Source organism: Rhinolophus sinicus, chromosome 1 (assembly GCF_057876585.1).
Source record: "Rhinolophus sinicus isolate RSI-liver-muscle chromosome 1, RSI-T2T, whole genome shotgun sequence".
NCBI lineage: Eukaryota > Metazoa > Chordata > Mammalia > Chiroptera > Rhinolophidae > Rhinolophus > Rhinolophus sinicus.
The window spans coordinates 104338265-104352575 of NC_142501.1; the positions used below are offsets into that span (position 1 = coordinate 104338265).

General features: G+C 47.6%; 1 protein-coding gene and 1 pseudogene across 1 annotated transcript in view; one reads left to right on the plus strand and one right to left on the minus strand.

The window, feature by feature from the left end:
* LOC148759138 (transcriptional enhancer factor TEF-3-like) overlaps window positions 1-4405 on the minus strand; it is a 33725-nt gene extending 29320 nt beyond the window's left edge. Inside the window, 1 exon segment of the mRNA XM_088802092.1 lies at window positions 4322-4405. Within this exon segment, the coding sequence (XP_088658218.1) occupies window positions 4322-4379 (58 nt within the window). The 5' untranslated portion in view covers window positions 4380-4405.
* A 4907-nt stretch (window positions 4406-9312) lies between these two features.
* Window positions 9313-10967, plus strand: LOC148759139 (midkine pseudogene; annotated as a pseudogene).
* Window positions 10968-14311: the final 3344 nt, after the last annotated feature.

Consider the following 14311-nt stretch of genomic DNA (forward strand, 5'->3'; position numbering starts at 1 on the left):
GGAGGGCGAGCGGCATGGCAGGCAGAAAGGACCGCACAGCGGAAGACAGAGCCAGCCACAGCCTCTTGCAGGCAGGAGGGAGAAAGCAAGACAGCAGGGCCCAGCCGGAGCCGTCAGGAGAGGGTTAGGCCGTGTGTGAGGGCAGATGGGGGAGAGAAGTTGCCCCATGCTCACCTCCCACACCTGCCCACGGGGCCAGAGGCCAGGCTGGCCCAAGGAGGTCAGAATGACCATTGTGTCAGTGCCAGGGCAAGGGACACACAGTGACGGGGCAAAAATGAAGGTGGATATGAGCAAGAGAGGCCTACCAGCCCCGGCCTGGGAGCCAGTCCACAAATGTGGGAGGCTGGGCGCAGAAATAACAGGTGCTAATCCATTGTGCAGCTCTCTGCCTGTCATGTGCATGTCTGTCTGGCCACCATCAGTGTGTCCTGCTCTGTGTGCACTGGACCGCGGCTGAGAGCACGTCTAATCCCCTTCCTTCTCTGGGCACACTGGAGTCACTCTGCTCTCCCCGGCCTGAGCCTGCTACCTGCCTGCTTGTTCTTGGTTCCCACCCTGGGCCCCAGCAGGCTGGCCCACCTGGAAAACAAACGACAGCCTCTGGATGCAGCAGGAGGGGGAGTTTAAAGACCGGGGCTCTCGGGGGCTCAGGCACAGGAGGATGGCAAGTGTGAGATGAGGTCTGAGTCAGCTTGGCAGCTTGGCCCTCTTCCCTTCCCTCCCTGGGGTCCCTCCCACACACTGGGGCTGAGCTCAGAGCTATATATACCTCCCAGCTGGACCGGAGCCCCTGCTGAGAGCCCCTCCATCCACTCCCTGTGCAGTCCTGCCTTGGCCCAGACCCCATGCCTGGTAAGAAGAGATGAGGATAAACCAGCGTCTGGACCTCAGCAGGCTCTGTACTCACACAGGACAGGTGCTGTGGGGGCTGGGCGAGTCATCAACACAGTGGAGCGGCCTCCAGCCCCCTGCCCAGAGCCTGACCCACCTGGAGCTGGGGCCCAAGCAGAAGGCGGGGCTGCGGGGATGAGAGGAGCAGGTGGGAGGCTTTGCACAGCTCACAAAGGCCACTCAGCAATGGGGACGCGCTGTGCAAGGAGGCAGGAGAACTGGGTTGTAGGCCCAGCTCTCCTGCTTACTACCCGAGAGATTCTGGCAGAAACTCGGCCTCTCTGAGCTTCTCTCTGCATCTGCAAGCAGAGGTTATAATTCCTCCCTCAAAAAGACTGAAGAGATGATGGATGTCAGAGGCCACTGGGCACTCCTGTCTCACTCATAATACGTAAGAGACTCCTGGCTCAGCCCCTCTCCCCGCTCCTCCTCCTAGGTCCTTCTCTGCGCCATCCCCTCACCCTGTGCCCTTCCCTGGCTTTCTGCACAGGGACACCAACATGGTCCGGACAGTTTGCCAAGCACCGTTCCATCCTGCTACACACACACACACACACACACACACCCAACAGCTCCCCTCCTGCCAAACAGAATTTCCAGCCCCAGGCTTGCTGGAAGCCCACAGCCTCGGACTTCCCAAACCCTGGCTCAGTCACAATCCTCTGGTGACCGAAGATAGTCTCTTAACCCAATTCCTTGATAGGTAAAGTGAGGATAGAAATATTTGCCCATAACAACTACATAAAACTAAGATCCACCCAAATGTCCATAGATGAATGTATAAATGAATGTGGTCTATCCATACAATGGAATGTTATTCAGTCATAAAAAGAAGGGAAATTCTGACACATGTGACAACATGGGTGACCCATGAGAACATTATGCTAAGTGAAATAAGCCAGTCACAAAAAGAGAAATACTGTAGGATTCCAGCTATATGAGGTGCCTAGAGCAGTCATATCCAAAGAGACAGAAAGAAGAGTGGTGCCTGCCAGGGGCTGTGATGGGGGAATGAGGAGTTAGTGTTGAAAGGGTCCAGGAGTTCATCAGCTGGGGAAGATGAAAAAGTTCTGGAGACAGATGGATGGTGGTGATGGTTGCACAACAATGTGAATGTACTTCATGCCACTGAACTGTACACTAATGGCTAAAAGGGTAAATATTACATATATTTTGCCACACACACAAAAAGGAGCAGCTCAGCACCGGAGTTGGGGGCACAGTGGCACTGAAATAAATGTCTGCTGATTCTGCCACCTTCTGCCATATCTACGGGCCTTCCCAGACCCCTCAGCAACCTCAGTTCTCTCCCTTTGCTAAATGCCACTTGCACACTTGTTTGTCAGACAATTTGTCCCTTTGCAGCAAGAAGACTTATCCTGCAAAGTGTCCTGGGCACACACATGGCTTCCCAGCCAGGGACCCCGCCAGCTCGCAGCTGAACCACTCGCCCTCCCCTGCACACCCCTGGGCCTTTCTCACCTCAGCTCATGGTCAATATCCACCCCACTTTACACCAAAGTAGCAGGAAAAGCCTGTTTCTCACCACCCCCACGGGGATGACCTGTGTAAAGCACCCGTCCCACACCTGGTACCCAACAGGTGCTCCATACACACCAGCTGTCTCCTCCATGAAGCTTCCGTTGGAGCCAGGAGTAAGAAGTAACCATCAAACATGAAGTGGTTACAGTAGGAATGGTACAGGGGGCCGACCCTGGGCATGGGTGCCCACAGAAATAAGCGAGACCGTGGGAACCGAGCAAAGCCACGGCAGAGGGTCGTAAGGAGAGATGAGCAGTTTTAATGGTGACGGAGGAGCAGACCCAGGGTCTAGCTCCAAAGGAGTTTGCTTCCCCAACAAGCAAAAAAGGCGGCCTCATTTGGCCTTGCAGAGAAGGCTGTGGGTGGAGGATGAAGTGGGAGGGGCTGTGAGACCTCTCTGACTCCCTGGGCTGGTAACAAACCAGATTTGAGTTTAGTCAGTTCAATTAAGTGAAATAGTTGCCCCCCGAAAATTCTTGTCCATCTAGAACCTCAGCATGTGACCTTATTTGGAAATAGGGTCTATAGATGTAATTAGTTAAGATGAGGTCATACTGGATTAGGGTGGGCCCCTAACCCAACGACTGGTGTCCTTAGAAGAGAGGGGAACATGTAGTGACATACACAGAGGGAACACGGCCATGTGACAAGAGTCAGAGACTGGAGTGATGCAGCTACATGCTGAGGAACCCCAAGGACGGTCAGCACCCACGAGACGCTAAGAGAGGGGCATGGAACAGATTCTCCCTCAGAGCCAAAGGGAAGTGGCCCAAGGACAGTCTGATTTCACACTTTTGGCCTCACGTATAAACATCTGTTGTTTTAAGCCGCACTGTCTGTGGTAATTCCTTACAGCAGCCCTAGGAGATGAATACAGTCAGCCCCTCACACGGTGCTCTTTAAACAGCTGACAGGGCATCTGTGCTGGGGGAGAGGCACCAGTGTTGACTGGGAGGAGAGAAGCTAAATGGAAACTCCTGGAGGTAGGCGACTGGCCTGGAGTCATCCTCTTGGGAGCTGGGGGTGGGGGCAGTGGGGGGGCTCTCTGTTCTCAGGGGCTTCAGCCAGTTACAGACACTCTTAGCTCCTGCCCAAGACTAGTGTTTCAAGCTGCAGGTTCCAGGGGACTTTCCAATGGGAATGGAAACCTGACCTGGGCCTTCCACTAGCTGTTCAGTTTTTGTTTTTCACTTTCCCAGATACTATCTCTTCCATCCCAAAGTCAGCACAGCCCTAGGCAGACCTCTTGGTCTTCCCGCATGGCTCCTGCACATAAAGTATCTCTGTATCTGTATGTCTGCATCCTCAGCCACTCCGGGAGACCAAGCCTTTCCAGATCACGCTCAGCTGGAGGGGATCTTTCCTGAGTGAGGTCTACCGCCCTCTGCTTGGCTCTTTCCTCGGGCCCTCAGCCTGCCTTGCAGTCAGTTACTTGTGTGCTCACCCATCATAATATGAGCAAGGATAGATCTGCCCGCCCCCTCCTCTCCCAAACCTGGCACCCAGAAGGCTCATGAAGGAGAGAATGAGGCCAGCAGCCACCTTCCGGACCTCCCTTCACAGCCCAGTAGGAAACAGGGAGAAGATGAGGCGTCTGCCTGGGGAACGGCCTGTGGATTTGTCCAGTTTTCTACCACTTTCCCTAATCTCCCACTGCCGCAGCTCCTCACCCACTCAAAGCCTTCTCCTCAGATGTCCTCCCATCCTTGGGAACCCAGCTCAGAAGAAAGCAGGGTCCACTTGCTAGAAGCCCCAAGAGATCTCTCCCCCTCCGTCCCTTGGAGGGACCCCCGAGGTTGCTGTGCCTCGCCCTTCGCCGGGGCTCTATTTGCAGAGCAGGACCCTGAGGTCAGGGGCCTGCTGTCCTGCCCAACAGGCTGCTTACCGTACATCTTGCCCTCGTCCGACAGGATGATCTTGCGCCGGCCGCAGGGTGGGTACATGGCCAGGGCCTCCTGGAAGCTCTGCTCAATGTCCAGGCTCCACACGCCCTCTGCGTCATTGTCGATGGGCTTGTCCAATGCCTGGCTGCCCCCAGAGACGTTGCTCCCCTCAGGGGAGTTAGGAGAGCTCCACTCGTTGGAGGTAATGGTGCCGGCCTTGCCCTCCAAGGCTCCGCTTGGAGGAGCGCCCGTTGGACCTGAGTGGGAAGAAACCATGGCATTGCTGGAAGAACTATGTGGACTGTGGGAAGGGGGATGCCCAGGGGGTACCAAGCCCTAGAACCAGTTGCTCTTCCTTGCCTGGCCACTCACGGCACAGGAGCTTGGAGGGGAAAGGCCAGGGACTGCAGGGGACCAACAGCAAAGTGAAAGGTCCAGGACGGTCAGGAGGCCTGGGAACCAGCAGGCCATCTGCACTCTGCAGACCTCAGCTTCCCGCCTGTCACAGTGACCTGGACACTCTCGGATCGTGGCTCTAAGAACCCAGATGGGGCTGGGAAGTAGGAGACAAGCACCAAGTGCCTGAGCATGGTCTGGCGTTAAATCAACAATGGACACAAAGGATGCGAAACACTGTGCTGTTGGCAGGAATATAAAATGGCAGCTGCTGTGGAAAACAGTATGGCGATTTCTCAAAAAATTAAAATAGAACTACCTATGATCCAGCAATCCCATTTCTGGGTATGTATCCAAAAGAACTGAAAGCAGGGCCCTAAAGAGCTAGTTGTATACCACGTTCACAGCTGCATTACTCACGACAGCCAAGGCCAACCCACGTGTCCACTGATGGATGAACAGAGAACAAAATGTGGTCTATGCCAACAACGGAAGAAAATTCTGTCACGTGCTACAACATGACTCTTAAGGGCATAATGCTCAGTGAAATCACCCAGACACACAAGGACGAATAATATATAATTCCACTTATCTGAGGTATCTAATGTCATCAAAGTCATAGAGACAGAAAGCAGTGGTTGCCAGGGGCTGGTGGGAGGAGAAAATGGGGAGTTGGTGTTCATGGGTATAAAGTTTCAGTTTTGCAAGATGGAAAAGTTCTGGAGCTCTGTTGCACAACAATGTGAATATACATCTAACACCACTGAACTGTGCACTTAAAAATGGTTAAGATGACAAAATTTATGTGGTTTTTACCACCATTAAAATTTTTAATTTAAAAAGGAAAAAAAAAGGATGCAAAATAAAATGCGGCTCACTATTCTCTTCCATCCCAGCTTGAGCTCTTTCTAAAGAAAAAACTTTTAGGCCTGGAAGAGTCTCCCATGCTGGGGCCATGGCAGCGCGGACTTGCTAGTCTCCAGAAGCTGACCACACAGCCCTGTCCTTGCCACCAGCATGAGACAAATGCAGTGACCTCCTGGCTCCAACTGTCCAAGCTGCCAATTTCTGAACACATGGGAGGAGCAGGTTAGGGGAGGAGCAGGACATCCTAGTAACCTTAAAGCAGCCTGTGGATTATGCACACCAGGTGGGGACCACTTACCTCCCACAGCCCTCCCGAGGCCCCCAGCCACGGAGCACATATCCCCATCACGCACTTCACATATCACCCCTTTCCTTCTCCCCCCGTAGCCACGAGGAACACCCCCAGAAGCCCAAACCCAGGACTAGGAGTCTAAACACCTGAGTTCTAACCCACTTCCACCCAGGACCCTCTGAGATAAGACCTTCCCATAGCATTCCTCGCTTTTTCTCCCTTCCTCATGCCCGAAACCTCTCACTCACCCAACTAGGCATGTTATAGGAACAGTTTTTCACAGACAGGTGGGCATGAGGGTCAGTGTGGTCAATATCCAGCAAAGGGAGGGGTGGAGCCGAGTGGGGGGTGGCACATACTGGGAGGGAGTGGAGGTGCCAAGGAGCTTGGCCAGACTGCGGGCACAGGTGTCTAGTTGGAAGGAGGATAAACCCTTGAAATTGAAAGCAGGAAAACTAGGGAAACCTAACCCATTTTCCTCAGCTTGCAGATGAGGAAACTGAGGCCCAGAAAGGCCTAAGGACTTGCCCAAGGTCACATAGCAAGTCAACAAAGCAGCTGGGTCTTGATCGCTGTCCCCCAGTGTCCCAGGACTTTTAGCATAACAAATGGCTTCCTCTCTGTGGCTGTTAAAATAAGGTTTCCTTAAAGTGTGTCTTAGGGGATCACTTGATCTGAAAAAAATGAAGTTTATTCTCCACCAGAAATTCTGGTCTTGATTCTACCATAGCATTGAAGCATTCTTCTGTACCTTCCAAAATAAACTTTTTGAAAGAGTTGTCAACTTTAATTTCTGACAATATAGTAAATAAAGATGACCTAAAAACTCTCACTCTATAAAAGGAACTTAGAAGTGATAAATAAAATATAACAAATACACTTTTAAATGCATAGCTGACTTCAAAAGAAAGTAAACGCCTAGAGGCCCAATGTGAGAGAACTCTAAGCTATAGCAATAAGCAAATGAGCTGTTACAACAGTAGCTCTGGGAGGCCAGAGTGAAGCTAATCTTAGTCATAAAGCCACTGGTTTTAATGGACATTCAGAGATGAGACCTTAGACATAAGAGATACAAGGAGGTTCGGACAGGGAACTATATACCTCAATCCTCAGAGAAAAGGTAGACTCCAACAACATAAAAGAGGGAAGATTGCCTGTCTTGGTCTAAGCCCTAGGTATAGAAAAGAATTGTCTTTCCTAAGAATTTGTACCAAAGGGCCTACCCTTAAGCAGAAATGATTTTTATATTACTTAGGAACTCCCAGCCAAACCACAAAAATAAACAGTGGTCCCAGGCTAAAAAATCTCGAAAAGACAATCTTAACCCAAAGAATTCCTGCAGAGAATAACTGCAGAGAATTCCCAAAAATAATAACTTGCTAAAGAGGATCTCAAAATCCCAAATTACCATATATAAAAAACAATCCACTGGGATCCAGATTTAACAGGATTAGATCCCCAAGAACTACTGATATTTGAAATCTCAGATTAAAAACTATTAACAAGGAATTGGAAACATGAGAAAGAATTGGACACTATCAAAACACAAAGCAGGGCCGGCCCAGTGGCTCAGGCAGTTAGAGTTCCATGCTCCTAACTCCGAAGGCTGCTAGTTCGATTCCCACATGGGCCAGTGGGCTCTCAACCACAAGGTTGCCAGTTCAATCCCTCAAGTCCCGCAAGGGATGGTGGGCTCCGCCCCCTGAACACGGCACCTTGAGCTGAGCTGCCGCTGAGCTCCCGGATGGCTCAGTTGGTTGGAGCCCGTCCTCTCAACCACTGGGTTGCCGGTTCAACTCCCGCAAGGGATGGTGGGTTGTGCCCCCTGCAACTAGAAAATGGCAACTGGACTTGTAGCTGAGCTGCGCCCTTCACAACTAAGACTGAAAGGACAACAACTTGAAGCTGAACAGCACCCTCTACAACTAAGATAGAAAGGACAACAACTTGACTTGGGGAAAAAAAAAAAAGGGTCTGGAAGTACACACTGTTCCCCAATAAAGTCCTGTTCCCTTTCCCCAATAATAAAATCTTATTAAAAAAAAACACACACACACAAAGCAGACTGTAAAAAGAACAAAAAAAAACACATTTAGAAATAAACTTTGTACTCACTGAAATTAAAAACTCAACGGTTAAGATTAACAGCAAATTAGATACAGCTAGAGAAAGAACTAACAATCTGGAAGATAGATTGAGGACATTACTCAGAGATGCGTATTTTTTTTTAAATGATGATAAAGAGCAAGGAGAACAAAATAAGGCAGTTCAACATACCTCCAATTAGCATTCCAGAAAGAGAGAATATGGAAAATGAAGTAGAACATTTGAAATAATAATGGCAGGGAATTTTCCAGAATTAATGAAATGCATTAATCCTCCAATTCAGGAACCATTCTGAATCCTAACCAGAATAAATTCAAATGAAATAAACACATATCTGAGGTACTGCAGAAATAAAGAATAGATCTTAAAAGCATCCAGAATGAAAAAGGACAGAGCACCAAAAAAGAGAGGACTATTATATTGATTGCATATATTGCTAATAGACTTTTCAACAGTAACACTAGAAGACACAAAATAACGTCTCCAAATTGTTGAGAGAAAAATAACTGTCAACCCAGAATTTAAAACCCAAGCAAAATATCATTCAAGACTGAACATTAAATAAAGGTACTTTCAGACAAAGATGGAAAGAATTTGGTACTAACAGATCCTCACTGGGAAAAAAAAAACAAAAACAAAAACAAAAAAAAAAAACAGTAAAGGAAGTATTTTTTTTAAATAAAAGGAACTGATATGAAAAGAAAGCATTACACACATGGAAGAATGGTGAGAAACGTTAACTGGTAAAAATAAGAATGAAGCTCAACAATACTAACTATATAAAAACAATAAGGACGACGACGACGATGACATTTGGCCACGCGATATACACATGCAGCACGCATAGAAAAACCGTACTTCTGACCGTAAGTTCAGAAGATGAATTTGATAAAATTCAAGACCCATTCACAATAAAAATTCTTAGCAAACTACTAGAAACTAAAGGAACTTCCTTAATCTGCCAAAAGGTATCTTCCAAAAACCTACTGTGATACCATGATTTATAATAATAGATATTTGGTCTTTTGTCCGGGTTTCTGGCACAGAGCTCCTAAAACCCTTGGAATTTCCTATGTGACGAGAGGGACAGAGGTGTCCTATTATGTGAAGGAGGTGACTTTTGGAAGGCACCTAAGGATGGGGTCTGGTGGTCAGGAGAACCCACCTTGCAATTAGAGGGCTGGAACTTTCGGGCTCCCCCACCCATCTCTGGGGTGGGGAAGGAGCTGACGGTTCAATCAGTTGCCTATGGCCAATGATTTGATCAGTCATGCCTCAGCCTCCATAAAAACCCAAAGGACAGCCTGGGGGAGGACACGGGCAGCAAGTGAGATGCAGCACCTGGGTTTCCTCCTTCTCTCGCCCTCCTCATCCTGCTGGCGCTCACCTGTGTAACGGCCAAAGGGAAAGACAAAGTGAAGGAAGGTGCCCAGACAGCAAGTGCAAGAGAGTGTTCCTGGCAGTCCTGCACTCCCAGCGGCAAGGTCTGTATGTGGGTTTCTGTGAGGGTACCTGCAGGGCCCTGACTCAGTGCATTCAGTGCAGGGTGCCCTGCAACTGGAAGAAAGAGTTTGGAACCTTTGCAAGTAGAAGTTGGAGAGTTGGGGAGTGTGTGACAGTGGCACAGGCACCAAAGCCTGCCAAACCCCTTGAAGGAGGCACAATATAATGTGTAGTGCCAGGACACCATCTGGGTGACCAAGCCCTGCACCCCCAAGATCAAAGCCAAGGTCCACAGCCTCTGTCCCACAGGCCCAAGATGTAACCCACTGCCTCTGTCTGCTCTTCAGCCTTCTCTACCATGCCCTGCTTCATCCCTTCACTCCCCTCCCCCACCCCCACCCACCCCCAGGGCCCAAAGTGTGGAGGGAGAGGGATTCTGGGTAGCTTGAGCCTCTCCTCAAAGGGATTTGATTCCCCAGACCCCTTTTGTTCTTCCCCACAATGATGCCATTACTAAGAAACAAAACACACTCTCACTTTTTTTTCCCAATAAAAGCTTTTCTTTTAATTAAAGGGGGAAAAAAAAAGAAGAGCTTCCAAATTGGTGAACACGTAGGGATTGGGGAGAGCGGTGCATACTTGGAGAGGTCATGGAAGTTGCACGCCCTTTCCCCAACCTTGCCCTATGCATCTCTTCCATGCAGCTGTCTCTGAGATATAGTCTCAGAACAAACTGGTAACACAGTAAGTCACACATTTCTCTGAGTTCTGTGAGCCACACTAGCAAAGTAATTGCAAGGTAACTGAACCCAAGGAGGGGGTTGTTGGAACCTCTAATCTATAGCCTGTGATAACCTAGGCTTGCGATTGGCATCTGAAGGGGGAAGCAGTCTTGTGAGACTGAGCCCCTAAGCTGTGGGATAGGAACCATCTCTGAGCAGCTAGTGTCAGGACTGAGCTGAATTACAGTCCATCCAGCTGCTGTTAGAGGCTCACTCGTTGATGTGGGAACCCCAACACACACACGTTGGAATTGCTGACCAGAACTTTTGTCTATGCAACATTTCATGATTAAACACCAAAAGTATTACCTCTGTAATAAGATAAATCATCTCCCTTTCAACATTTAAGCTCACACTGTCACAGAAGTCCTAGCCAACAGAGTAGGACAAGATAAAGAGATGGGAAGCTTGGGCTTTTCACTAAGACGGCGCCGAAAGCGAAGAAGGCAGCCCGCATATCCTGGGAAGAGCACCCCCAGGAGAAACCAGCTTGACCACCCTGCCCTCAGCAAGCTCCCCTGACTAGCACGTCGGCCACGAAGAAGACAGAAGACTACAACGCATGCGTTCACTGTGGATGTCAAGGCCAACAAGCACCGGATCACACAGGCCGTGAAGAAGCTCTATGACATTGACGTGGCCAAGGTCAACACCCGGATCAGGCCTGACGGAGAGAAGACGTCTGTTTGGCGGGCTCCTGACTACGATGCTTTGGATGTTGCCAACAAAATGGGATCCTCTAAACCGAGTCCATCAGGCTAATTCTAAACATAAACATTTTTACTGTTAAAAAACGACAGAGAGATCTGAAGATTGGAAAGGGAGAAGTAAAACTGTCATTATTCTAAAGAATTGATAGAAGATTGAAAAGATTCTACAAATTATAAAAACCAATAAAATATTTAACAATATTCCATTAGAAACCAAAGCCATAAATTATCTAGTGATAAATAGAACAATAGTTGAGATCTTTACAGAGAAAACTGTTTTGAAAGACAGTTACAATGCCTAAATAAATGGAGAGGAAATTGCATGTTCATGATTGGGAAAATATAAAGATGTTGAATCACCACAAATAAATCATAAATTCAATGAAGTTTTAATTAAAAATCCCATAAGGTTTTCACAAAACTTAAAAAGCTGATTCTCAAAACACATGGGAGACCCAAGGCCGTTCTCAAGTTGTCTAAATCGTCTTCACTCTTCCTTTCCTCTCCCTGGCTTCGAATTTTGCCAGACCCATTCCATAAATGTCTTCATGAGGGTTATGACCTGACCTCTCTTTTTTCAGTGCTGTACATACCCCATGGGAGATGCCCATCCATGGCTTACACTTCTGCTGTATGTTTTTGATTCCCAAGACTGCGGGTCTTTTCTGAGTTTAGGCTGTGCCTTTAATTCTCCCCTGCTCTTCACAGTTGCCAAGTTTAGGCAGTTTTGCGGCCCAGGCTTCACCATTTTGGGAGGCTTGCCCCACCAGGGAAGTCCAACCTGGAGAGGCAGGAGTCCCGGGAAGAGGCCCAGAAGACAGCAGATCTCATTCCAAAGCCTGGGGGATTTGGGACACCATGGAAGGGAAAACTGCAGCACAAGTGTTTGTGAAATAAGCCACTTAGCTGCCCCTTGTGTTACAATCCTTGATGTGGGCCCTTAATGTGGTGGACAGACCAGAGTGCTGGAAGCAACCGCCAGGTCCAGGCTCTGGCGCTGGGCAGGAGAACCCCAGCGCAGGGCAGCTTCTGAGGACACCAGTCATGGTATTAGTCTCGGATCTATTTGGTGAGGAAGAGACAAGAAAAATGTGGCTAGAAATAATTTTCAAATTCCATTTCAGACTCTTAAAAATATGGTGTGCTCTTGCATTTTGCCAGTATGTTCTCTCTTCAAGGTGTTTGAATGCAACCTAAAAGAAAGGATCCCCATATTCTCAGCTCAGCTGTTTGAAAGTCAAGCAGGCCTGGCACTTTCTTCTTGAGGAAAATTGCAGGCCATTGGGCAGAGGTTTTCATCTTAACCATCATGAATAATTCCAATTTGGTGTTCTGCATCTTATTTATGTGGAGAGGTGACATCTTCTCTACTGCCAGCTGCCAGACAGAGAAAAATGGCCACAGTTTTCTTCCGAAATTCCATAAGGCACAATAGATCAATGTGATTACAGGGGTCAAGGAAATAGCAATGTCAAGGCAACCCAGTTAAGGCAGTTCCCGTGAAAAATGTTCCAGAGGCTTCTTTTAAGTGAGTCAAGGTGCAGGTGGAAACGTGGAGTCCTTAAGTAATCACAAATTGCAATGTGACCTAATTGGAAAACTCCACAGACTTCTCCTGGTTAGCCAACTGTATTGGAGGTCTAACACAAAGGCATGACTAAGCACCTCTGTACACCTGGTAGCCAATTAAAATAGTTGTAGGCCAAGCAACTTGAGAAAATAAGCAGTCTGCTGAATGGTGGCAGGGCAAAAACACACTCATGAGCCAACAATAGTAAAACCTTGTCTACCCTGAGTGTAACAAGGATCTTTTTGCCAGCTTGAGAGCTCCGGGGTGAGGTAGAAAGAGCACTGGACTGGGAATCAAAAGACCTGGGTTCTAGGTCTGGTTCTGCCACCACTGGCTGTGAGACTCTGGGCGAGTTACTCCCCCTCCCTGGGCCTCCGAGCGCTCATCTATACACTAAAGGGGCTGGATTCGACCATCTCCACGGGCCCTTCCAGCCTGAAATCGGGAATCCGTGAGGATTTCCTTGGCGCTCACGAGCTCATCACATAGAGCTCCTGTTCTCTCAGGACTGTCGCTTGCAGCAGTTGCCCTTCGTGATGGAAGTAAAACAAACTGGTATAGAACAGTAATGTGGTCTGTCACCCCTGGGGTCCCAAAGCCCTTCTGGGGTCAGCAGGAGCACAACCATTTTCATAATAAAATTGAGATGTCATTGGCCTTTGTTGACACTTGCGCGGATGCAGCCGAGCCTGAGCCACCGGCGCTGGCCGCCGCGTCCTCGCGCTGGGGGCCCGGGCACAGAAAAGGAAGCCAGTTCCGCTCAGCAACGTCCTGGATGAAGCAGCAGACATTAATTCCATTAAGTCTCAATTCCTGAGTATGCTTTTTAAACTATTCTGTGACAAAAAGGGAAGTACACGTAAGGCACTTCGAGGTGCCTATGAGTATAAGGCTGTCGCCTTGAGGAAAAACACCTGTGCAGTTGTGTGAGGTACAGGCTGCACTAACCACTTTCTAGGAACATTACTTTTACTTGAAAGAACAATTCATAGTCTATGATTATGTAGACGTTGGTATGTGGCAGCCATTTTTTCCAAAATAAGTGAGCCGGTCACTTCAAAGAAAACAATTCATAGTATTTTTTGCCAGTGACAAAATTTGAACTTTCAAAAAGAAATTTGAATTTTGGAAAACCCAGATCAGCCACTGTGACTTTGATAACTTCCCAGTACTGAAAATTTTTTCAATAAGATTAATAGTAACAAATATAATTTATTTTATATTGTATACTGAGATGTATCAACATTGAAAAGACCTGCATAAACATTTTCCAAATAAGTACCGTATGATGTTACAAAAATCTCACATGAGTAAAAGATCCATTTAAAATTTAAGATAAACTAATATATTTTAATGTCACAGAATAGAAAGAGTTCATTAATGTGGTTTCAGGTTCCACATTATAACTGCTTAAGAAACCACTTTGTGTGTGTGTGTGTGTGTGTGTGTGTGTGTGTGTGTGTGTGTGTGAGTGTGTGTGTATGCATTTACTGGAGGTTTATTTAAATTTTTCAAAAAAAAACAAACTAAAAGAAAATTCCTTTGTCCTCTAAATTCAGTGTTCTCTTATTTAACAGCATCATCTGAATATCTATTAATAGCATATCATATACGAATAGCTTGATGTAATGTTTTTACCATTGTTTTCTCTTATTCCATCACAATACAGCTTGCTGTATTCCAACACAGTCAGGAGACAGAAAAGAGAATATTTGGGACTATATCAAACTGAAAAGTTTTTTCACGGGAATCTTAACCATAAATAAAACAAAAATGCATCCTACTGAGTGGGACAAGGTATTTTCCAATGATATATCTCATAAGGG